We start from the raw sequence: 26,267 nt of genomic DNA, 5'->3' as shown, positions 1-26,267 counted from the left end.
ACCATCCGTGATGTAGCAACCTTGACACGCCAGCGTACCGTCACGTGCGATTCAAAGTACATGCGATTAGCCGACAAGGTGACCGAGAACTTCCCGTGTGGTCGGATAGTGTCATATTGTTCACTTCAGTGTGCAGATAAAGGTGACTCAAACAATACGCACGGTTGAATAACAAACGAACCCACACGCCCTCGAATGCACATGGCGGAAGGCGAAGGCGGATATATTTGCATAATTATGGACTTTTCCCTTAAAAAAACACAACACAAATTTAGAATCCGGTTTTCTAAATTATGTCGAGTACATATTAGTGGTACTTTTTGTCTCGTCAAGGACAGCATCTCTTATCAACAAAATTGGTTCAACCCACACCTGCATCTCCAGTACAGTTGCACCTGTGATGGCACAGAGGCTGAAACTCCCTCTGACACGCGATGATGGAACATCGAACAAGTCCTCTTCATTGCAACAAGGATCCCTGTGATTGCACTCCAACTGTTAATCACTGGCTCCTCTCTCTAAAAGTATGTGCGCTCTCTCTAGCCTTGATTAACATCAAAGTTAAAAGAAATTCCACACAGAGGACTTAGTTGTTGTACACCCATCAGCACTACATCACTTGATGATTCTTGACGCCCGAGTGGAGGCATAGATTAGCGTGTCCACCATCAACAGCCAAGAGTAAGTATTGCAGGGAGGATTAACTTATGCAGCAACCGGTTCAAAAGTACACCGGAGAAAAGGAAGCCTAGCAGGCAAATGGTGGCTTACTGTTGCTAAGGAACTGATCCCAGGCAAATGTATCGGCTACAGAGAAGAAAGCTGGGGTGGAATTGGCCCCTTGAGAAATGGGAAAGGACAAATTAAGAGGCAGAGGGTGCAACGGACATGCACAAGAAAAAAACGTAACGTGTGGGAGGAATACGCACCGACACGTTCCAGGAAGGCGAGCTGATAAGTGAATGAGGGATCAGGGAGAAAAAATCCTTTTTACTTCACATGTAATGGTGATTTTGTTCCTTCTTTTCTTTCCGCTGGATGTAAAGTATATCATATAATTAATGGGTTTTATTTTAAATATGAAATGGTAAAATACTGGATAATTTTCTCCATATTGCTAAAATGTTTTCCTGTTGGTGGAAACATGGGCGCTTTTAACATGTGTATATACTTTTTTAAATGATTTCCGGGATTGCTTTTAATTTGAGGTCAAGGGACCGAGCAGATGCTGAGCTTCATCATGGAGGCACTCGGGGTCAATTATAACAACCTTTGTTTTGTCAGTTTGACTGCAAAACCTTTTGTGATATGCAGTCACTTACGTCACCTAGGCAGCTCTAGTGTTAGGCGAGTAATAACTGTGTAGGGTCTGAATTACTGTTATTAGATGTTATGGTACTCAATGATATGCCCTAAAGGAAGTGTATACATAGAGAAAGTATGTGGTCAAAGAGTAGATCTTGAGGTAGCTCTCCTCAACTGAACCACGTGTTGTCGCTGCAGTTGAGAGGATGAATGAATGTACTGAGACATCAAATGTTCAATTTGACAGACGGGTGGATAAACACGTCAGTCTTTCTATGAATGCAAACCCAATGCTGAGTCTTCTTAACAGCGTAACATGATCAATGGAATCAAAGGCTCCGCTGAAGTCGAGGTACACCGGTATAGAGCAAAATTGCAGCCATTTATGATCCTGAGAAAAGCAGTTTTTGTCAAAATTCTGGATTTCAAGATTTCAAATGCCATTATTGACCGGAAGTCGCCGTCACCTTTCCTGAGCTGTTTTGATTTCAAGTCACTCAATTCTTTTCCTTCTCGGGCTCCCCGCAGGACCGTGCCTGGATGTTTACAACATCCAAACTGACACTGAATTGTAATATTTCATGGGTGTGTTTCATTATTAATGCTCCGTGTTCTGTGGTACATTGAGGCTGATGGACCCACTGTCGCACCTCTGTTACCCGAGGCAGTTTCAAACCGAGAGAGAAACACCGTGTGTGTGTGTGTGTGTGTGTGTGTGTGTGTGTGTGTGTGTGTGTGTGTGCGTGTGCGTGCGTGTGCGTGCGTGCGTGCGCGCGCACAAAAGTTCCTGACCTCAAAGCTCTAATCCTTGTCAGCCACCACAACAGCCCGGGCACTGCGTCCCGGTACTGCTAAGCTTGATGCCGGCGCCCGGCCGCCCTCATCGGATTCACACACACCAATGCCATCGCAAGGCAGTATTTTTGTGCACACAAAGGCACAAATGCTTCCACACCTTCGCGTTTGCTCGTGCCGACCTGTCAGCGAGCCACGCGGCCCCCCTTGCCTTCTCTTCTCGCCGCAGTACTTACTTCTACCATGGGGAATATTTTAAAATGGGAGGCAGGAACGAGGAGTTTGATTACTAAGGATGTGCGCTCTATTCATCTTTGTGATTCCTCAGTGCGTATGGGATATTAAATAGCAGAATAGATGTTTCAAAGCTTCATTTTTTCTTATCTTATCTTATCCGTTTCTCCCTTTCACTCCTTTGGTCCCTTCTAAAACTATCTAGGACGAGCATTACAGCAGCTTGCCAGCAGTCACGGCTTTTTATCCTCTCTCGCTGACAGCCCAAGCAGCAAGAGGTCTAAAAGTATAATTCTTTACTTATTGCTTCTTGAAACTGAAAACAATGCATCCAATGAAATCTGTTGCCTTTCTATTTCAGGATTGGGTTCAAGTTGAAGTTGCAATGGTCGGGCTGAGCGTTTGAAATCGGGGGCATCTGCCCTGTCATTGAATTGAATGATGTTCCACAAGGATATGAGCCGATATTCCAGGGAGGGAGGGGCAGAGAGCGAGAGAGGAAAGGGGGGGACAGTTTGATTCTGAAAGAGACAGGGCTTTTACGTATGCAGGCTCTGTTTAAACCTCTGTGTGTGTGTGTGTGTGTGTGTGTGTGTGTGTGTGTGTCGGTGATGGCCACGCCGTTTCTGTGCGCTGTGCATAAACACCCCGCCGATGACACGTTCTAAGCTTCGCCCGGCGCGGATTCCGCTTGAATCCCAGGTTTGGCGTGTTCAGCTAAGAGGCACTAATGCTACTTAGAACTACTTAGGAAAATGGGGACACTTCCCATTCAGTTTCTGCCTGCCACCCGTGCCTTGCATTTTATTTTTTTCATTTTAGTAATTTCTGATGCAGCTCTTATGGGATTAGTGGGCCTTCCCCCTCTAATCAGCGTAATTTGCCCACTGGCACATGTGTGTTCACGAATTCTCCCATCGGTCATTCCTCTCCCTGCCTTTCTCTCACACAGACACACACACAGACACAAGCCAACTTTCTACCTTACAACTTCCAGCCGGGCATTTTAGAGCGCTATCTCAGAATGAACTCCCTTTTTATCCCAAGGCAGCAGCATCAAATGGAATTCCCAAATCGAAGGTGCACTTTACTAATTCATTGACATCAAAGAGAGGGAATTTCAAGGGAACCTGTTCCTCCTTGTGAACGTGAGAAAGAAAATCACTAAACAAAACTTGATATACATACAAAAGATGGTATGGTTTTGTCTTCAAGTTGTTTAATGATGGCCTAAATATTTTCCCAAATATAGCATACATCTGAAGCATACATACTCTATACTGCTGCAACATGTCCATATGGACCTGTTTTTGGATCTGCTGCCAAGCAACAACAGAAGATAGTTCCACCTCGGAGAGAGAGGCTGTGAATATCCCACAGTGGCTTGCTCCACATTTACTGGAAATTGTGTGGAAAAAGTTTGACAGGCATAAAAAGTTGTCCATCATGTGGCCACCTCACAATGCTATCATAGGAAACATTCAATTTCATTTTACCTTGACAGGATGTAAAACAAACTTTAAACGGGTGGCCCGAGGCTTTCTGATGTGTGTAAATAAAATGGAATTGTGTAAGCCGCCATAAAACACTTTGAACCAGACATTTTTACGCTGCCTTCACAAAGCTGCATCAGAATTTCTGTGCCATGTACTTTGTAAAAGAAAAGGTTTCTACTCAAATACCAAACCTTAACTTTAAAGCCAAAGTGTCCACATGACAGTCTTAAGTAAGTAATTGGATTTGTAAACTAAACATCTAATCTTGCCAGACGGTTTCAAGACTTGGCCAGAGCCCAACTCCACATTGTAGATCTTTGTTGTCTTTGCAGTGTTTCGGCATGCGTGAGCATGTCTAAACAGACAGAAATGGGGATAGTAATGGTTTAAAACAACCGCTATAATTTATTCACATGCCCAAAGCCCATATCCCATTTGCACCCCCACGGGTTCAGCTCAAAGTGTGTCAGAACAAACTCTGAGCTTTATTTTGCATACTAATTACATTTGTTAAGCATCAAGTTTAGGGCTTACACAACAACAAGATGTCCTCTTATTTCTTACAGAAATTCTTTAGTATACCCCAAACACAAACTGCAGAAAACTCCGTCCAGTCACCCACCGTCATTGGAAGCATGTAGTGCATCAATACAACTGGACAAATTAGTGTTTGTTTTTCCAACTGGATTTAGATGTGAGGGATGAAACCTGTTAGAATGACAATTTATCAGATAAAGGGTTCATTACAATGTTTAACGCATTTTAAGACCACTCTGCCTGTCCCCATAATCAGTGACCTCCATCTATTAAAACTGACTACTCGTAAACATCCCCAACCTTTTATTTGTCTGTTATTCTCGAGTTACACCAAATATCTGTAGCTTTTTGCTATTGTACCAAATGGCTCTGTGCCAGCAACAGCCAGTGTAATGTTTTGGGCTTGTCTGTCCATAGTTTATCTAAGTACAGTGGTTTGGCAGGTCAGCGGTTCGATATCCAGTTTGTTGGCAAGATACTTAACCCTGAATCGGCATTAGTGTGTTAGTGCGTGTGAATGGTAAATGGACTGTACTTGTATAGCGCTTTTCTAGTCTTCCGACCACTCAAAGCGCTTTAACACATGACATCATTCACCCATTCACACCCATTCACACACTGATGACAGGAGAACCACACACAGTGAGACCTGCCCATCAGTAACTAACATTCATACGAATCAAACCCACAACCCTCTGATTGGAGGACGACCGTGCTCCCCACTCACCCACAGTCGCCCCGTGAACCCCCCCCCCCCCCCCCCCCCCGTATAGCTAGCTAGTGAAGATTCTGAAATCCTGAATTTGGGGCGTTTTGAACAGCAATGGATGTAAACTGAAACATGACTGGCTGGCAGAGGCATAGAACCAGAAGGTGATAAATTCCAGTTTAAAGGATGTTTTTTGTGTCCAGGATTGTAAAAACAAAAATATTTTCCAATTTGTCTTTCCTCTCACCACAGCAGATATCTGTACATGATACAGTATATGCATGGTACCCTGAAACTACCACGGATTAATCTTGTATCCTGCACTCCAACTCTGTTTGCATCATAGACCATTTCTGATTAAACATTCAATATTAAAATGTCTATATGCCGTCATTTTACTACTTTGTATTTTTGCTAGAATTGCAATATTTATTACGTATTTTAAGATATCATGAATTTTACTAGATGTTCATTGATTTTTGGTGAATTCAACTCAAAAAATGTTTTTTCATCTTTAGTTTTTAAGCTCTCACTTCTTGCTCTTGAGTAGGTCTGGAGCTGCTCGGATGCGTGTGTCCGGCTTTGTCTCGAGCTCCCGTTGGATCCTGGTCTCGACTCTGACCGCATCCTCACTGTCTCCTCAGTGGTGACGTGTCCCACACCGCGACCCGTACCCAACGGCCTCCTGGAGGGCTCGGTCCTGGAGTGGGGTACCAGCGTGAGCTATAGCTGTCTACCTGGCTACGAACTGTCCTTCCCCGCTGTGCTCACCTGCGCAGGGAATGGGACATGGAGCGGAGACCTGCCTCAGTGCTTGCGTGAGTTTGTACTTGGACTTCTTGATTCTTAGTGTTAAGCGCATTCTGCCACTTTGCTGCTTTCCCCTTTAGAGGTTATCTCAAATGAATGAAATTAATGGAAGTCATGAATAAGTCATGAAACATAACATCAGGGCCGAGATGGAAAGAATGAAGTGCTACAGATAATAATTAAACAGCGCTCCAATAAAGCAGAACTGGGATTATTAGTCTTTCAAGTAACGTTTTTTTTTTATTTCATAAAGACTCAGTTATACCTAAATCCTGGAGTCCCCTTCAGTGGTAACCATTTTTTAAATGAAATTTAAATTTAGATTTAATTCTACCTGTCCATGAACGAAAAATTAATATTTCAAAATCCTTGCATAAACATTTAACACCCCAAATGACAGTGAAATAACCTGAAGTTCCAAAGTCAAGCGCTAATGTTGATGATGAAAGTGATGATTAGCGTGTAACCACTAATACACATCATATTTCACAGCATGTCTTCCTGAATATTAGACCTATTGCATTACTGTATTCTTTAGAAATATTATTGCAGTTCACACTCAGCACTTATAGTTGAAATACAGCTCAGCAAAACCTGCAGCTGATGCCACGCATCTGCAGAGAAAATCTGTGCTTTATTTTAAACACAAGAAGTGAAATAACCTAAAGTTCCAAAGTCAAGCGCTAATGTTGATGATGAAGGTGATGATTAGCGTGTAACCACTCGTGGGTGCTTGGTGCTCTTTACTACGTTAGGTCCATCAATCATCTTTGCAAACATAATGATAAAGATAATCTCGCTGTCATCCCAATAATTCTTGCTATAAATCAATCGGTCAGAAATAAAATATCAACAAGGATGAATGACTCGCTGTCTGTTGCTCTGAAGTGCAGCGAACGCCATAAAAAATATTCACGCACAAAAGCTGAAAGATTTTTTTCGGACAGCTAAAAGCATCTCCACCTGAACTGCTGAAATGTCCCATTTTGCTTCATACGGATGAATTAATCCAGCCTTCTTTTCAAAGAATTGCTGTTATCACATTGTTTCATATCATAATAATGCAAACTGTATCGACACTGGTGTTGATTGTTGACTTTAGGCAGGAGTTTATGATCTAGGGAGAAGTTAAATGGCTTCTATTTCAGTAACATGTTGGAGACCCCTGCGCCCATTTAAAAAGAACTTCTTTCACTGCTGTGTCCTTTTGTAATTGATGCTAATGACGGCATGTTGGTGCTTGTGGCTGTATTCAGTGGGCCGAACATGGTCCCATTTGAGTATTTAACATCTGAGATGCAGCTGACAGACCAAGTGTTTGTGACCATGCAAACGTAAGCACAGTGCCTCATAGAGACATTTGCTTATCCAAATGGCCAGATTGTTGTTGTTTATTTGTAATTCGTGTAGGTCAATGTGCACAGCAATGTGCTGTCTGAATAATAGCTTGCGTAACTGTAAAGGTTTTTTCCATACAGATATGCACTAAGTGAGCATCCCTGTTTTATTGAAGTGCAATCGTATTTCTGTGTTGTGGACCTGAGTTACATTACATTGCAGGTCATTTAGCAGACGCTTTTATCCAAAGCGACTTACATTACACTTTAAACCCATGGCTGAGTTGTTATATGGCTAAGAAAAAACGGTCATCTGGACATAAAATGCATAAGGTTCCACTTGGTAAGTGTACCATGTCTACTTACTGTCTACCACAATTATGTTGAGCAGCGTCGTCCCTCCACAAGCTCCAAACATTTGTCCACCTCAGCGACCCCAAAACTACCCCTCGAAGCTCTGTGAGCGAGTAACTTTTATTTTCCGTGATGCTATTTTGTTGCTTATTTCGTCCCAGATGAGAATTGTTTTTGATGTAGTAATTATATCTAATAGTTCCATTATTTATGACTTGCAATAGAGGGCCAATGCTCATGCAAAATTGACCCAAATTGAGAGCCATACACTATAAATTGCATTCAGTGTGATCAATAACCAGTGACGGTAAATAACTTGGCTCTGCTAAAATGTTGTTATAGCTGGCCTCCTGCTGGAGGACTGTAAGTGTAAGTGAAAGTCTGTGATAAATCACTGGAGTTTACAGAGAGAAATAAATGAGTCTGGAAAATGGGGACGAAACGGGGAAGAAAGTGCTGATTGCATTTGGTGTAGAAAAGATTATTATCCATGTATTAAAATGTCAGCACAATCTACATCATTCTCATCTGCTGGTCCCTATAAGTCGCCAAGTCGTCCGTAAGGCGCAAATTGTTAATTAGTGTCAATGCTTAAAGCGTATTCACAAGAAGCACCACTATATGCTCTGCATTACTCTATAAACACAAACGTTTGTCATAAAAAGCTGTGAATATTCTCATAGGCAGTAATTGTTTTTGTGTTTTTTGCTTTCACCCCAAGCACATTATATTCACTCATAGACGGAGTATATTTACCAATAAAATCATGAGCCGAGTAGGAAGAATTATCATTATCATACACATCATATTTCACAGCATGTCTTCCTGAATATTAGCAATATTTGCATTGCTGTATTCTTTAGAAATATTATTGCAGTTCACACTCAGCACTTATAGTTGAAATACAGCTCAGCAAAACCTGCAGCAGATGCCACGCATCTGCAGAGAAAACCTGTGCTTTATTTTAAATCGGCACTTCTGTTGACACTTTCAGCCAAACAGGATTAAGATGCATATTCATGTTCCCCACCACAACACAAGGGAAATGAAGAGCAAGCAGCAAAATTCAGTGTCTGAGCTTGCTAGTTCATGTGTCTGCAGGGATGAGACTGTGATCCCAACTTCGAATCTGGCCTCTGCATACTGATTACTTCAAAGCATTGATAATTCATCAAGGAACGGGAGAAGCTGAGAGAGAGAGAGAGAGAGAGAGAGAGAGAGAGAGAGAGAGCGAGAGAGAGAGAGAGAGTCACTCCCCTACAAACACTAACACACGTATATTAAATATGCTGAGCTGAGTTTGGCCCACGGCCATTTCTTTAATACATGCATAAAACGGCATATTTCCCTGCAGCTTGAATCCTATAACTGATGTGCATGTCACTGGTTTGGCCTGTATTGTCAAAAAATACCCTCCCCCCCAAAAAAAAGTCAATCCTGTTTCTTGAATAGTGGGATTCATCGTTTCAGATCCCGGCAGACAATCGCAGCTTTATCTGTTGACATATCAAACATAGTGAAACTAACTATTGGGCAAAGGAGGGGGGACTCACAACACAGGCATCTTTTTTAGGGTGAAGATATGTCTCTGAATACGAGGATTTGTTACCAGAGATAACAATATATTCAGTAATGGCTGTATTCAGCCATTCTTGCAACGGCTGGATAATAATCGCCTTTTCTTTTTACTAGATATCTATTATGTCAGGGATTGGTTGTGGGAAGCCGCTGTTAGTTACTGACTTCTAGAAAAAGAGAGTGAGGGAGAACTTATCTCTGCCTCCAGACCTCCACGCAGCGGCACATGTCAGGTCTGGAGACGCAGTCTGCCTTATTATTGGCCTGATCCCACAGCGCTCCGGCTGCGTGACTGAATGCTGTGACTCTTGTCCTCGCCTCTGCTCTCTCACACGCTGAGCATCCCTCTCCCTCCTACAGCTAACAAGCGACATATAGCTGATCGATGCGTCATATATATATATATATATATATATATATATATTTAATATACACGCGGTAGAACAAGATGGATAGAACCATACATGGGCAGACATAGAAAATGCCATTCAAGCCACCTACTACTCATTAGATGTCTATGAGCAACGCATGAAAAGGAGCAGCCGGGATTATCCGACGGGCTTCATCTGCTGAGGCGCCGGTGAGAGTCCCATTATGAAGGCGATATTGTGGCAGAGGCTCTGGGAGCAACAGCGGCGGCAGATGGCTCCGGTTGTGTTAACCTCGGGGCCCTGTCAGAGAAATTAATATTTCACATGCTAATTATGTTGATCTAAAATTGAGCGCCATGACCTCCTTCGTCCCCCCCTTTGCTGTCAAGATAAATATTCACATTCCTACTGGAAACACTCAACAGGAAGGTTGAATGTCTGTAAACAAAACAAAATGTTGAGATTGAGCAATTCACCCCGAGACGGAGACGCCAAGGCATCTGCCCACACGCCGTGAGCAAATAGCCACACGAATTTATGTTACACGCAAAACGTCAATGCAATTTGAATAATTCACTCCATGAAGACTTTTCAAATCATAAGGTAAGACGATATTTGTATAAGTCAGCTACTTGAAAAAATATAATATAATAAAACGCTCACAGTAGCAGTAGAAACCACCAAAGGCCCTCCTCATCTTGGGCGTGTGCCGCAGCAGTCCACTCATCTCGTTATATCTGAATTAAATGCTTCATGGTCTACCCAATGCTTCATTCAATTGACTAGCTGCTCTAGTGTTCCTTATTAATAATTAGGTCAGAAACTGATGGACGTTGGAGTCATGAAACGGGTCTCGAGGGAGCGGGCGTCCACATTGACATGAACCAGACCGAAGGATCACTTGCAGAAAAATGTGTAACATCTCTGTTGGATTTTTTGGCCCTCAAATTGATCGCATCAGCAATATTCCACATTCCTGCTTCCCCAGCCAAGTTCTGCGGAGACCCCGGTGTGCCTGCCAGAGGACGGAGAGAAGGGCGCAGTTTCATCTTCAAGTCCGAGGTGACGTTCAGCTGCAACACCCTCTATTTTCTGGTGGGATCAACAACGCGCGTGTGCCAGGAAGACGGCATGTGGAGCGGCTCTCAGCCACGCTGTATAGGTACAGATTATTATTTATCTTATTGACCATTTAATTACATTGTTGATTAAAGAGTGAATTGTATTATATCGATTTTTACCTCAGAAAGGATATTTGTGCCCCATTCTGGCTGGATGTATTAAATGGACGTGTCTTCATTTGAATCTACAATGATCTCGGGGGTCTAATATTCCTGAGACTTAAAATGAAATCCCGATAATTGACAGTCAAAGGGACTAGAGATGGCAGATTAATTCTGCTTATGTTACCGCGCTATACCAGTAATTGTGCTCTAGTACACGGTACACCAGAGAGAAATTGCTTCGTCATTATCGATGATTGCCCCTCTGTCATACTCTCGTTTTTGCGCTTCTGCAATACACCTCATCAGGACAACGATTTCTCGTTCCAGAGCCCACTAGAACTACCTGTGAAAATCCAGGGACACCTGAGCACGGCTTCATGAATTACACAACAGGCTTTAAGGTAAGATGAGCTAAACCTGTAATGCATATGTTTTCTAAAGAAATGCTTTTTAAATTTCAGGTGCATTTCCATTAGAAAATGTTTTTCAAAACAGTACATTCCTAGTTGGAGGCAAGTTTATAGAACAGACGTGCATCTTTAAAATACATGGTGATTATTCAGCTATGCGCTCTCCTAATTCAGCTAGACAACAGATCTCCATATGATCGCTATTTTAAGCACTGTTCGAAGCACGGGAGGCGACTATACCATTCAAATGTGTTACCTGCACTCAGTCCTATTTCAAACGGGAAGTTTCCGATAGATGTTCCATGTCAAATCATCATTTATTCCTTTGGATGATGTCATGTAGGTGCAAGTATGAAGCAGTGATGCATGCCGTATCCATCCCAAGGGGATTCACTGAAGAAAAACCCTGTCTTTCTCTACCGCTGTGCATGTATACAGGCTTGGTCTGGATCTATACTAATGTGTACTGCATGCAGCTTGACCGTCCGTGGAGAACATGGACAACACTCAAATACATCATAGTCAAAAAAACTTAACCACAAAAACCCCCCACATCATGACCACTGGTGTGTGCACAGTCGCTCCCCTGAGATGCTTTCAGCCAGTGTGTTTCATTTTATTTCTGCACTGATACTCTTAGAGCGTCACTTACAAGTTAAGTGCAAAATATTTCTCCGCAACATTCAGCTGAGTATCTGATATGAAATTTGTCCCGTGTGAAAGCAGAAGGAGCAGCTTATTATTCGGATGGCTGCTTGTATTGTACTCTCGCTCCTTTTCTGCATTGAAGACCGACGTTACCAGCATCTTGACACCAGCCAATGAGAAAGTCCTGTGTCAATGCTGTTTTTCAGCATTTCTGAAAATGCATAATTTATTGATGGCAAAAAGCAAAGGTTAGTGTTGCCGGAGATTGTCTTACGGTTTGTATGTGAGTGTGTCAGTGTTGTCTTTTGCCATTATTTTAATGCAAGAAAAAAAGATAACGGGTAAACCGTTCCTGTCTATTTTTTTCAATCACTTTCTTACTTCTGCATCAGTTGTGAACACAAACCTGGGCCATCGCCTCCTGGAATAGTCTCCATCTGCCTCCACGCTACACATAATCAATAACAAAAGGAAAAAAACTTAGTGTGCAGTATTTTTACAAGCTCTTTAGATTTTATACTGGGAGCCTATTGGCATTTGTATTCGTTTATTGACTCTCCACTTTGTGCGCTGTCTGTTTGTGGCCAGGTGGGCAGCAGAGTAGACTTCCAGTGCCAACAGGGACACCTACTGCAGGGTTCCACCACCCGCCTCTGTTTGCCGGATCTCACCTGGACCGGCATCCAGCCCCGCTGCATCCGTGAGTGCTCCGTTTCTCACGCTCTCCACAGTATCCTCGTATCCCTCTCCCTGTCTTTGGTTTTTTCGCTTCCCCCTCTGGCATCTTGTCACTGTTCAGAAGCGTCGCAGGGTATTCAGACCGTGCCTCAATACACCTTCTCCCTCTGTTGGTTTGCTCAGTCCTTTCACCTCCTGGCAGATCTCACCTTCAGCCTCAGTCCACCTGCCGTCCCGGTCAATCTGAGAGTGGGGCGTTGCGCCAGCGTCACGGTCATTCTGTTGGGACTACCTGGACTGTTGACCAACACCAAGCGTTTGCAGTTCAGCCAAGTCGCTTTGCCAAGGGCTTTTCTAAAGTTTGATGTAATCCGGTATTTATAGTACAGAAATTTCCCCCGCAAGTCGTACTGTAGTCTGCCTTTTCCACCGCACTTCCTTAACACTTCTGTGTAATGATAAAGGAATATTATGATCTTGATACATTATCTCCCCCAACATGTAACACCCACTTGAATTTGCCAGAGACATTTCTGCTGAGGGAGGAGAAACATCGTAATACTTAGCCGTCAGTCTGCTGATCTACTATGCAGCACAGCTTTGTGTGTAGGCGTGTGTGTGCTGTATGCTGCGCGTGGTGTGTGTTTTAGTGGGAAGATGGGACGTTTTAGAGGGATTGTGAATCCTTGAATATGTGCAAGTGGCCTCTTTAATGTGTAAACACCTAGCTGCCAGATAATTAGATACACCTAGCTGAAACGCATGAAGTCTAATACGCCATCACTTCATTAAGTCCTTCTGTCAGGAGGGTTATCATGTTCTGTGTCAAATGTTTTAGAGGGATGCTGATTCTCCTTGATGGCCGCTGTGGAGGCTGCAGCTTGCGGTGCTGTGGTGCTCTTTGAAAGGTTGAGATGTTATGGCCCTGTGAGCTTTTGAGGGAATCTGAAAAGAACAATGCTCATAGTAATTAAACAAAAATGGAATACAAACCGGTCTTCTAAAGGTCTTCTATGTCGACTCAAATTGTCTTTATTGTCTTAAGGAAACCAAATATAAAATAATGTAATTATTATTGTGTAAGGTCTACTAATGTACAACTTAGCGTTCTAATGCTGAGCGATGCACAAGCTGAGGAGTTAATTGCTTGGTTCTCCACTCCTATTTGACAAGTGTTGATATTTAACTCTCTTTGTGTTTAAACGTGATAATCGTTCCCGATTTAGGGTTAATGGATGCCACTTTGTCAATGAAGCGATAAATTAGGGATGTTGGCGAGAAACAACAATAATTCACTCAACATGAATATAAACATCGAGCTCAATAGTGGTGCATTTCCAAACTTCATCTAAATTAAGCAACGTTTCACACATTGTTATAAAACATTTCAACTTCAGATACGGATATTTGAGATGCTCGTGCATCATTTGAATTTGATTCTGGTGGTACATCGAACCCCAGTGGATGCCCCTCTGGATGCTTTCTTTCTTTTGGGGATTTGTATACAAATCATCCCAGCAGCCCCATTGACTTCCACGGGGGTAAATATGAAAGGATACATTCAATGTCCTTTTTGTTTACCCATGATGTTTTGTAAAGCCACTGATAACCTATTTGGATTTCATTCAGAAGCATCATGCGCTGAGGCTCTTAACTCTTCTGAGTCCCTCTGTTTAGCAGGTGCACTTTGTCTGTGTCTGCTGAGGTTGCAGTATGTCAGCAGCCGCTCGCTGGCCCTGCTTCATTGCCGCTGGTGGCTTGAAAAATGCATCTATTTTTGTCCGGCATCGTCCTGTCATTGTTACTGCTGGATAGAGAAAATGTGTCTCTGACGCTCACCACATTCTAGCACCCCACACCTTTATGAATCATTTCGCAAAAGCATGTGTGACTGAGGGAAAATGTAACCTTATTGTCACAATATATTAATTCGCTTAAATAAACTGTAAAGTGGCGACAATTGATAAGGTGCAACCTGGCAGATTTCCATAATATTTCCTTTTAAGGAAGTTAATTTGCCATCTGCCTTTGCAACAAATTAGCTCAGAAAATAGCCAGTGGAGAAACACACAGATGTTCTTCGGCTGTATTTTCAGAATGATATAATTAAAAGACTTTAGATTTGATGTCTTATATTATTATTTTATCGTTTTAGGGGTCTGAACACGTGTAACAATGTGTTACTCAGGTTCTGGCAGCATGACATCTGTCTCTCTGAAATACTAAGTCATTAAAAACCCTTCACAAGTATTATTTATCTGATTGTGGATTGATTTAAGAATGTAGTCCTCACATCAGTGGACATCCTAAAACACAAAGCAAAAGGTCACTGTTATCCTGCTTTGATATGTCTATATACATTCATTTTAGTCTGCTGATGGATCTCGTGCAGCCCCAAGGGTGAACATGCACACGAGGGGGCTCTATAGCCCATAGAGCATTGGGGGAAAGCTGTGGTCATGTATTTCAGTACAGGTGCTTTTGTACGGGTCCGACACGCCGTGTTGACCCTCGGTCAAAACGGCGTTAAATCCTCCAAAATACCTTTCTCTGTGATCTCGGTAAATGCTCTTTTGTTACTGTGAGGACACTTTGATGGATTTAAAAGTGATGCCAACTAATCTTGTCCTGCTGACAAAAGCAAAAATTTGGAGGGATTATCGACACAACGATGCAAAGGACACAATTGGTTTTGTATCGCTGGATCTTAAGCATCATACCTTTCTATCCGCCCACATCTCAGAATTCGTTTCACTGCCCACGGCGATGTTTTTAGAAATGAAAAAAAATCAACATTTACATAAAAGATTCCTTTCTACAGCAGTAAAAGTAAATTGTGGTCTGCGACTGGCCGAATGAAATGTTTCCTTGGATGGAACAGAACAGAATATCAGCAGAGCTGTTTGTGTCTCCTGACTAACGGGCTCCATCAGAGAAACCAACTTTGAACACTGAACGTGTCTCTTGACGCATCATGTAACCTCTGAATTAAAGCCCGCTGTGCTGTTGTGTGAATAAACAAGGCAACGTGACGGGCCTTTGATACAATACTTCGTCTGACCTGTAAGTGTCTTCAGTACTCATTGCATCCACTGGACCTGTGCTGAGCGGTGGGTTTAAATGGATTTTGGAAACGGCAAGAGGGATGTTTATTTGATTATAAATCTATTTATTTATTTAGGTCTTCGGAGTTGATATCTTCAACTAACAGCGGGATGCCGTTTTTCTTTGTACTTGCAGCTCATATAAATACCACACTAAATTCCCCAGAGGCAGATTTATCAACTCATTGGGTGGTGCGTCTGGGTGACTTACACACTTGTCCTTGTGCTTTCTTCATCCGTCTTTCTTGGTGTACACTAAATCGTCGTAGCCCCCGTGTAGCTGTGAATAACAGAAGTAATCTACTGGATTTCGGGACACTGCTTGGATGCGCCTGTTTAAAGATGTAGAGCATCGAGAGCTGTATGTATTCGGACAAGCACACACACATTTATTATTCCTGGATCAAACACCAGCAAACTAATATCCAACAAGAGGGATTTCCTGCAGCCTGCTTGTCTTCCATAAAGCAGAGATACCTTCCACACCCAATTGCCACTAATGTCACTAAGACGCCATGAAGGGCCGATTTGGTACTGTGACTCACTTGCGGCTGCCTCTCATCCGCCAGCAGCCAGCGTGTTCTTCCACTCACAAGCTGCAAAATGATTTCGCTATCTACACGTTATTGTTGAATCCGAATGTTCAACCCTTCAGTGGTTTTGGTGGTGCAGTGACATATGCATACGTTCTTCTTTTGTAGGGATTTTGTTTTTTAGTTATTCTCAATCCGCTCATGGTCAATGAGAAGTCTCTGCAGCTCACCGGTAACCGCCTTTTTCCTTGGTTTCTTCTAAACTAAGCTTTTCCAAGCAATGTTAAATCAACACCTGTGAGCTTTTCGAGACAGAATAGTTAAATAGGTTGAGAGTCCGAATCAGTAGAGTCTAACCTTATTCGCAGGCTTTAATAAGTCATGTCTGTGTATTTAGTATATAAAGTTGGACAGTTCTGCCTTCCAGAATGCACTTATTAGCCTTCTATTATCTTCTGATTTCCAGACGTCAGTTCTTTCTTTTCAGAGTAACTCAGTGTTTGTGACCTTGCAGCCTACATGCCCGTCCTGGTAATGGGGAAAAAATAACTTTGCAAGATGTACAATAACTTCGCAAGGACACTGATGTGCTCGGCCTTCTCTGGTCTCGCCCTTGAACATTTCGATTAGTTCCAGAAACACAAAAACGACTTTAAATCAGTTTTGTTTTTCCCCAGCTGTTGCTGAATGATAATGAGTCGGCCAAGCCTCTCTGTTGTACTGCTTCTATGTCTATCGTTACATTTCCAACAATTCACACAGTTACTGTATTTGACTTTTTGACTGAAGTGCATGTGCATGACTGTGTGTATCTGGCCTGACTTGTGCGTGTGTGTACTAACACGCTTCTGCCTTCTGCTCGCCCACCAGCTCACTCCTGCAAGCAGCCGAGGAGCCCGGCCAACGCCGACGTCGTGGGTCTGGACCTTCCTTCCTACGGTTACACCCTGGTGTACACCTGTCAGTCAGGTTATTTCCTCTCCGGGGGGTCGGAGCACCGAGTCTGCCGCTCTGACGGCAGCTGGACTGGCAAGGTGCCCGTGTGCAGAGGTACGTGGTTGGCGGAGGTCCACGAGGGCAGTCGATGGAGAGGATGGGGCGGAGGAGGCCGTTGCATTGTGGGAGGATTGTGAAAGTGCATAAAGGTGGAGGTGGTGCACTATGGAGGGGTGAATTGGATACTGGTGTATAGGCTTAGTAGCTGTGAACTCAACCAGTTATATAAGGCATGTTCTGGTTCCTATTCAACTTTAAGTTGATTCTAAAGGTTTTGGTTGCAAAGAGCTTCCAGAAATCTTAATGCCAATGTGTGGAAGAGTTTATTGTAACTCTTCCAACATCCCCCCCCCCCTCCCCTCCTCCATGCTGTTAAGCCCTGCTGTGCTCATCTATGTGAAATAAATATCTGTGTTCTTCTGCAGTCGGTTCCAAATCACATGAGAAAACTGTCAAACCCGTACCGGGGACACCGAGCCCAAAGATACATGGTGAGTTTTGAATGGCTCAAAGTCTTTAATGGAAGCCACAGATATAATACAGTATTAGTGGGGTGTGGCTAAAATCTTTGTCAACATCATCAAGGTTTTCACTGTCTTCATAAATAGTTTAAAGTTTCTTTACCTTTCTTCCCTTTATATATTTCACATTGCTTAGTCGGTAGCATGCAAGGCAAAATGCTATTAGCAGCGTCAGTTGTAATTAAATTAGTCCACTTTCCACCACTTCATTCTTTGCCAAGGATAATTATTCAGACTATCATAATGTTGACAAGCATTCACCTCTGTCAAGATGGTTAACTTATTATTCCCTTGTAAATAATTCCTAACAAAAGAACTATTAAACCTTTGCCAAGTTCACAGAGTGAGTTAGTATCTCTTTCCCAATGTATTTAATTATCCTACATTTAGATTGTCAAAGCATATAAGGAACATGATATTATTCAAGCTGAAGGAAAAAGACATTTATCAGCTGTTATGTTGGTTCCGATGCATATCTGATTACCATTTTACACCGTGGGTGCAAGTGTTCAGCTCGTATTAACATTGATTGGATCTTGTGTAGGGAAGCTAATTCGATGACCTTATTTAATGAGTTTTATTTCTCTTTCTCAAGTTCCCGACAACGTCTTTGCCTCTGATTTCGTGTGGAAGGGTTCCTATGATTACAAGGGCCAGAAACAGCCAATGACTTTGACAGTCCGGAGCTTTAATGCCACGACGGGAAAAGTCAATGTTACTCTAACAGACAGCAGCATGGAGTTTCTACTCTCTGGTGAGTCATCTATAAATCATACGTCTGCTGCTTCCTGCTCTCACTACCTCTGTGTGTCACTTCAATTTATTTTGAGGATGCCTCATGTCAATCAGTCAATCACCAAATGATCTCATGCATGCGAGTGGAAATTAACTATTGGCTGTAAAGGAGGATGTATTAGCCTCCGCTGACTGACTCACTGCCCACCGAAGAGTCACTCGTCTCCTCACGTCGCTGCAACTTTTCTTTCCGTTCTCTCCTTAACTTCCGTCTTGCCTCTTTTTTCTACCTCTTATCTTTTCCACCGCACTCATATTGCTTCATCCCTTCTTTTTTTCACATCAATTCCCGTGCTGCCTCTTGTCTTAACTCAACCTGTAGGAGTGTACAAGCGCCAGGAGGCCCGGTTAATGCTTCTGCTCCACCAGATGAGAGCTCTGGCCCACAGCTCCTTGAGCAGGATTACTGATGAGACCTGGGCGATGGACGGGTTTGTGAGTATACACAGTCATCTGAAAAACAAACAGGAGCTGTGGCTGTCTATCTTCATTCATCTTCTTTTCGTTAATTCTGACAAATCAAGTGGAATGTCACATCCAAAAGCCTTTCTTGGACTTTTTAAAGCAAATGTTTAATCACTATTACTTTATAATAATAAATGGGCCGGGGGAAAAACGTCACTAAAACAGAGCTGTGATAACAAGTAGAATAGTTATGTTGGTGTTTTTTTGGAGGGTATTTCTTTACACATACAGTATTTGCACTGTACATCAGAGGAGCCAGTGACTCTATATAAACCATTTTACAACTGACAATTTGCTGAAAGAGCTCTGACACACACTCAACACCTGAGGGGCAGCAAACGACACCAATTTTTGTTTGTGGAGTAGACGCTTGTCTTTTAAAATGAACCTCGGGGTCCCCTTAATAAGAACGTGTGACAGCTGACTGCGCAGCGCTAAGCTATTGATAGCACGCCGCACACTTCAGAGCCGTTTACAAAGACAAAGGGGCTATTTTTGAATCCAGCATGACAGAGTGCGTGGGCGTTCTTATTAAATGTCGCATTTGATGTAATATGGAATATACGCTCTCACTTGCCATGAAAAATGTTATTAATTCAATGGAAACAAAACCCACCGTTCCTCAAGCTTTGTATTGTTTTTCTCCTGCAAGGTTTCAGCTGAGCCTGAGGGCGGCAGCTACGTGTTCCAGGGCTTCATACAGGGTAAAGACTTTGGGCGGTTTGGACTACAAAGACTTGGTATGTGTTGTTTCAATTCAATTAATCCCATTTCCAATGGCCACTCATCTTTCATTTCCACAGCAAAAGCAAACAGAGGTGATATTAATTCCGATGGCCTGGAATGAATGATGCAACAGTAGCGTTCCACGTTCCAGGTCTATTTTCACGTTGACCTTTCTGAAGGAGCAGAGTTCCTCTGTGCTGACCTTAAGTGCGAGTTCAGGAGACTCATACATATAAACATGATTTGTGACATCACTACTCGTTCAAAAATGCAGCTCAGACGAGTGTGATGTGGAACCATAAAACTTTCAGCACACAAACGCTGAGAACGGAATTTTCACATGAGGGTCATTTAAAACATTTAAACTTTAAAGCACGTTTTAAAAACTACTTCAAATCCAGAAGAGGTCATGAAACCTGTTTGCATGGGACTAATGTCACTTCTGGACTTGGAGTAGCTTTGAATAATGCGATGGTGGTCTGTGACCTCAAATCCTGTGTGAATCTGCCATTTGTGGAGAAGTAAAAATTCCATCACAAATGAACAATCCAACATCTTTGTGTTTGTCTTTGGATGCAAAATCAGGAGGATAATTTATCTGCACAGCATGGAGACCATGCAAGAGGTCTTTATGCAAATTGGATAAAGACTAATACACTGCAATTGCGCTGCAATATTTTTATAGTAAAATATATATGAAATGTTTTGCAAATGTAGAGAAATACAGACTACTGAGAGACTTACTAGGGGATATTATGTGTTGTTAATTCTGGATTAATTGGCTCACAAAAAACACCTCTTTTTCAAACAATACAGCTCCATAATATTTGCTCTGTAACTGACAGCCGTTACAGTGAGTCTGCCTTCCACCTCATTGTCCTTCGATTCTTTTGTGCTCAACATTTCTGTTGCCATCACCTCATAATTGTCTTCAACGCGATTATCACAGTCTCAGTGATCGTTATCGGTCGGATCATTAAGGCCGGCTGCTGCGTCTCGGACGTGTCGTCATTTAGATCCTCTTCCTCTGCGTTCCCCCTCTTCATCATCATCATCATCATCATCATCATCATCATCATTATCACCAGCAGATGATACGTACGTTTCTTTTATTCCATTTGTTGCACTATTTAGTCAATCGTAATATTTTAGACGCTCTTCCTTCACAAATTCAGCATAATACATTCATTGCGTGTTCCTTTGTGTGACGCGATGTTTTTCTTGCAGGTTTGAGTGTGAGAGAGAATGTTACTCTCACTGACCCTGAAACAAATGGCTCCACGAACAGCAGTTCTGTTGCGGTCGCTATCCTCGTGCCTTTCTTTGCCCTCATCTTCGCAGGCCTCGGATTTTATCTCTACAAACAGCGGTAGGTGGTGTAAACTCGTGTCTTCCCCTCTGGCTTCCAACCCAAATGCGGTGGCTCCTGTAGTCGATATCTTATTTGTTCCCGCGGGACGAAGAAAGACGAGAGCACGTCTTTGTGCGTCGGCCTCCCGTGTTTCAGGGGATTTCAGATTTCCAGACGGATGTTAAAAAAAAAATTTAAAAAAAACTTTTGGAAACCCCTGCTTTATGTAGATGTTCTTACGATGGCATTCAAAGGAAATGCAAAGCGCGATGAGGTGGATGGCGCCCTGCGGCCCACTCCCACCGCCTGCTCGACTGCAGAAAGGTCCCCCGCTAGATGCAGGAGCTTCCTCGTCTGAGGCTTCAAAGCGTGATGTAATATCAGTCAAAGTCCCGCCACCCAGAGCTCGTTACGCAGTGGTATACGTCAGACGTGGTTAATGAGAGCACCTCCAGGACGATGTGGGATGTATGCACTGTGTACGGCAGCGTGGATTTGATCTGCTTTTGAATAATGAATACAGGAAAAACCTGTGACATGCAAATTCCTCACTCATTATGTTAGTTACTAGTGAACAGGCATAGGGCCGCTCTGACTGATGTGTTTAACAATAATTACCATTTTGCCTCATTTACCTACTGCGGCTGTCTACAGCAAGATATTGGAGACATGTTGATGGGATTGGAAGGAGGGTAGATGATTAAGATACTGTCTCTCAACTAATGTGCATCTTCCTTTTCTTTCATTCTTTTCTTTTTTTAAGGAAAACTGATAAAGCGCAGTACACAGGATGTTCTGTCCACGAGAACAACAATGGACAAGCCACTTTTGAGAATCCCATGTACAACACAAACACAAAAGCCGCCGAGGGAAAAGTCGTCCGCTTCGATCCCAATCTCAACACCATCTGTACCATGGTTTGATACCCGAGTACGAGCGAAGGACAAAGGGAGAGGGAGAATACAACTTCTCCTTGTTTGCCTAACGTGAATATAGATGGGCATATTTCTATTTTTCTTGTTTCGGATCACATACATCAAAGGCAGAACAGCTCAGATATATAAAGCACACTTTCAGCGACACTTCAGCAATCATATACAAAAGGTCAAAGATTGAAGAGGGATGAAGTGGAGGTCCCACACCATTGGGGATCTTCCCAGAGTTTGGGTGAGGAGAAGTGTTCTTTACACTCTGTGAGTGTTGGCTTTATGATTATAAAAAGCCTCTGGCATATAGATAAAATAGAGTATTGTATGCTCTGTAGTATTAATAAAAAGGGGTTACTTTAACAATGCCAAATTAAAATTTTAAACCTTTTGCTTTTGAAGAAAAGGCCAGAGATGCTTTTTGGTCTCACCCTTATTCATCCTAATGTTCTTCTTATGGAGGTGAGAAGCCTCTTACCTGGGATTCAGTCAACCTAATCTGTTGTCTAGAGAGGAAATAATGTGTTTAGTGTATAGTTTGTTCAAAGTTATATGCTCAATTATACATCTTAATTGGATCCAACCTCCCACTGATGAAATATATGGAAGGGGATTTAATTACTGAAGTGCAGTAAAAAAACAAAACGCTTTTATTGTTACGGTGAACGCTCTCTGCCAGCAACACCGAACATTTTCTTTAAAAGATTTATAGTTAACATTTGGGTTTATCATCAATATGTGTGCTATGAATTTGTCTCTGACAGAAATGTTGTTTAAATATGAGAGTCTAGTCAAGGCAAACTGTACCTCTCAGTATATCGGTAATGTGGCCCTCATCCATCCCATGTAACCTCTTCTCTTATTTATATGACCTTTTACAGTCTGTGTCCCATACAAAATGAATTAGGTGGGAATTAAACAAATCCTAGAGCCTGTATAAGTGAAGAATTTCAAAGTAGGAGCACCTTGATGAGTCATTCAAGGTTTTATAAGAACACAGAATAGCTACAGCACACAGAACCTAGAAGTTTATTTAAGCTGCGATGTCAGTAAGTCAACGTGCAAAGACATGTCAGTGGGCAGCCTGATGTCAGATACAGTTTGTTCTTTAATGTTGTGGAAAAAACAACAGCTTTTACTTTATTCCTTTATACCTAATCTAAAAAGCGTTTCAATCATTCTTTGGGGAAACCTTGCTTTGGACCGGCATTCTTGATCCATACTCCTACTGTGAGACATGCGATGAACATACGGACTTGGTCTATTTTATTGAAACACACCGATACAAATGGTTGTTTCAATGTCTTACTGAACCATCAGCTTCTGCCAACAAATGTACAGTATACATGAACAAATTTGCACACTTGAACATTAGCCACTGTCAGTATTTTACTACCATCTAAGTCCATCAAAGTTGTACAAGTGAAGAATGAATTTGAGACTCATCACATTTCTACATCATTGCAGTGCCTTGAATACTGTATGGGCATATGTTTCTAAGGAAGACATAACATGTATTGCATTGATAAAACTGTTATAGGTGTAATGTATCTGCACAGTTTGCAACGATTTAGATGAGTGATGTCCACCCTGATGGTTTGTCTAAGCAGAGGTGTCTTTGAAAAGCAGCTCATAGTTTCATACCTGTTCATGTATCCGGTATAGCGATTGCTGCTATAGTACTTTGTACCACTACGTTGATTCCTGTCATTGCTCGTACATTTTGTACATTTATACAGTTTTGATACTTGATGGCATTCTTTGGACAGGATGTCTTGTGTAATCAACATGTAATATATTTTGCAAGGTCACATTTGATATTGGTGAGAGAACCTGGTGCACCTGGTAAAAACATGATGCGGCAGTGTGACGGACATCACGTGACTGGAATGCTTTTAAATGTACAACACAAATGTTATCCCATTAAAAAAACCTGTGTATATGAATATGTAAATATTACAAACGTTTTGTAAAGAGATATATTTTTTATGCAAAAATAAAGCATTTGTAAGTTATTGAATATGTTGTGTAAAATTGCACTTGTAAATGTCATGATATATCAAACATGTTTTGTATTTTTTCTTCATCAGCAATGTACAAATCCTTAATTTTTATATATATATATATATATATATATATATAAAGTAATGAAGCTCAATCTAGTTTCTTTCATTGGTGGAGATGCCACCATTATAAAGCTCTGCGACAGTATTTGTAGCTTAAAATGATGTTAGTGTGCACCAATCAGGGAGCTTTTATCATTCAGTTTGCTGCCTCCCTACTTTGTGACTTTATGGATTTTAAATGAGTTTTCCATTTGCTGACCACAGCCCAGTTTAACCAAAATGAGTACCAACATTATGTCTGTCCAAGGTCTTCAGAGCATTTAAGACGTAGCAATGCATGGTGGCCAATAATCCCTGGTAGCACCTGGTGTGAGCACAAATCTGGTCTCAACCTTTAAAACACATTTTACCAGGAAAATGGTACAAAGCTTAACATCCCCTCATTCACTACACACAAATTTACCATTCATGACGGAAACTATAAATATGGAAAACTGCAGTAAGTCTGAAGAGTTTTTATCGCAGTTAGATTATTTAAATTCAAACATACAAGTAGAGTATCAGACAATCTAGAAACAGTCAAATAATTTGGTTCATAAAATCTCTTTGAGACAGACTGGATTGAAGAAGGTGGGTAATTTGTCAGGACATTATGTAACTGACCGAGATGAAGCTAATTGCAGCGATCCAAGTAGAGCGGATCAGCAGTGTGACTGAGATCACAGCACGCTCGATAAAGAAAGTACGAAGAGGACCTATGAAGATCAAACATGCTGTTGAGTGGCAGGAGCAGATTTCATTTCAGACTTGGGTTAAGCATATACTTTAAAGGCTGAGTCTGGGATTTGTGTATGGATTAGAAATATTTGCCAGTGGGATTTTCCATTGAAGTTGCTCTGAAGCTTCGTCAAGCAGATTTCCCCCCAAAGGGTGGCGGCGTTATGTAAGCTGGTGCTAGGCTGAGATGTCAAACGGGCTCCGTTTGTTTGTTCAGCATGGGTGTTTGCTCAGAGTAATGCGCTAATATCAGCACCTTTTAGACGCTGACCTTAACGACCCCGTCGCCCTCTCAGAATGAGGCATAAATGAATTAGAGTGCTGGTGTCTGCGACGGAGAAACCCTCGGCTGCAGGTTAGTGCGGTAAGCTGGTCTCACTGTCCTGTCCGTGGAGACGTTTTGGGGCCTGCTGGCGACGGCATGAGCCTGCTGGAGAAAATCAATCTGCAGGAGCATCTGCCCCAGGGCAATGTAGGGATGTTCCTGGCTGCCTCTGATGTTCAGATACCCCGTGGTGCCCCCCCACCAACCCCCCCTCTCTCATCCAGGGGCTGTACCTGTGCTGTGAAATCGTACCACACAATTTCGACACAGTGCGTGATGGATAGAAGAACTCGCGCGTTTGTAAATAACGTTTTGTGCTCCAGACCAGCAGAAAACAACTGTGACTCTTATTGATCTGAATGACAATCGTTGAAATATTTTCACTCCTTATATCCTGTATGGCACAAGGTTTTCTGTTTGCCGAGGGAAGCCGAAGTTGGGAAGTTGTTGGTTTTCCTCTCCTATGCGTGTCAAAGCATAATGAGTTGTGTCGGCTATCATTGGTTTTTCTGTCTCTAATGTGCAGGATTGTCAGTCGACTAACTAGCTTCTTTCTCTCCCTGTAAATCTCAGTTTTTCACTAATGAGCCATTTTCAACCACTCTGCTCTCATTAGTCATTTGTCCTCAGGCTGCTGCATGTTCTTGATGCAGATGGGGAAAATGGTGAGAATGGAAACCCCCGCCTAGTACAAATCCAATTTTTGAGACACTTAAATGCAGCTAAAATGATCTGAATTAGGTTTTTCTCAGCATTATGAAATATACTGTCTTTTCCTAATCCATTTCGCTCTGTCAGACTTCTACGGTAACACATTCCTAATGACTTGTGGACTAAATTTAGCAGTATTTTCACTGCTTATAACTAAGAAATGCATGTCCTGAATCTGGAACTTGATATTACACATTTTTAAAGCACAGGTAAGCACTGGGAAATAGCCTTCAGTCCAGTAGATCAGAAACCTCTCAGTTTTTTTAATTTGAATAGAAGGATGTTCAACTGAGGTCAACGGCTACTATCATCAGGGGCCAGAAGAGTGAGTGAGTGAGTGTGTGTGTGTGTGTGTGTGTGTGTGTGTGTGTGTGTGTGTGTGTGTGTGTGTGTGTGTGTGTGTGTGTGTGTGTGTGTGTGTGTGTGTGTGTGTGTGTGTGTGTGTGTGTGTGTGTGTGCGCTGAAGTGTTTTCATTTCAATTT

General features: G+C 42.2%; 1 protein-coding gene across 3 annotated transcripts in view; it reads left to right on the top strand.

Moving 5' to 3' along the window:
- LOC120810582 (CUB and sushi domain-containing protein 3-like) overlaps positions 1 to 23,920 on the top strand; it is a 166,740-nt gene extending 142,820 nt beyond the window's left edge. For all 3 annotated transcript variants that reach the window (XM_078094170.1, XM_078094171.1, XM_078094169.1), the window contains exons 60-70: positions 5,721 to 5,894; positions 10,515 to 10,688; positions 11,080 to 11,153; positions 12,399 to 12,510; positions 16,996 to 17,175; positions 17,547 to 17,612; positions 18,238 to 18,396; positions 18,760 to 18,872; positions 19,555 to 19,642; positions 20,856 to 20,997; positions 21,743 to 23,920. In XM_078094170.1, the coding sequence (XP_077950296.1) occupies positions 5,721 to 5,894; positions 10,515 to 10,688; positions 11,080 to 11,153; positions 12,399 to 12,510; positions 16,996 to 17,175; positions 17,547 to 17,612; positions 18,238 to 18,396; positions 18,760 to 18,872; positions 19,555 to 19,642; positions 20,856 to 20,997; positions 21,743 to 21,902 (1,442 nt within the window). In that variant the 3' untranslated portion in view covers positions 21,903 to 23,920. The remainder of the gene's footprint in view (positions 1 to 5,720; positions 5,895 to 10,514; positions 10,689 to 11,079; positions 11,154 to 12,398; positions 12,511 to 16,995; positions 17,176 to 17,546; positions 17,613 to 18,237; positions 18,397 to 18,759; positions 18,873 to 19,554; positions 19,643 to 20,855; positions 20,998 to 21,742) is intronic.
- Positions 23,921 to 26,267: the final 2,347 nt, after the last annotated feature.

The sequence above is a fragment of the Gasterosteus aculeatus genome, chromosome 20, assembly GCF_964276395.1.
Source record: "Gasterosteus aculeatus chromosome 20, fGasAcu3.hap1.1, whole genome shotgun sequence".
Taxonomy (NCBI): Eukaryota; Metazoa; Chordata; class Actinopteri; order Perciformes; family Gasterosteidae; genus Gasterosteus; species Gasterosteus aculeatus.
This window is presented reverse-complemented; position numbering and strand designations above follow the sequence as displayed.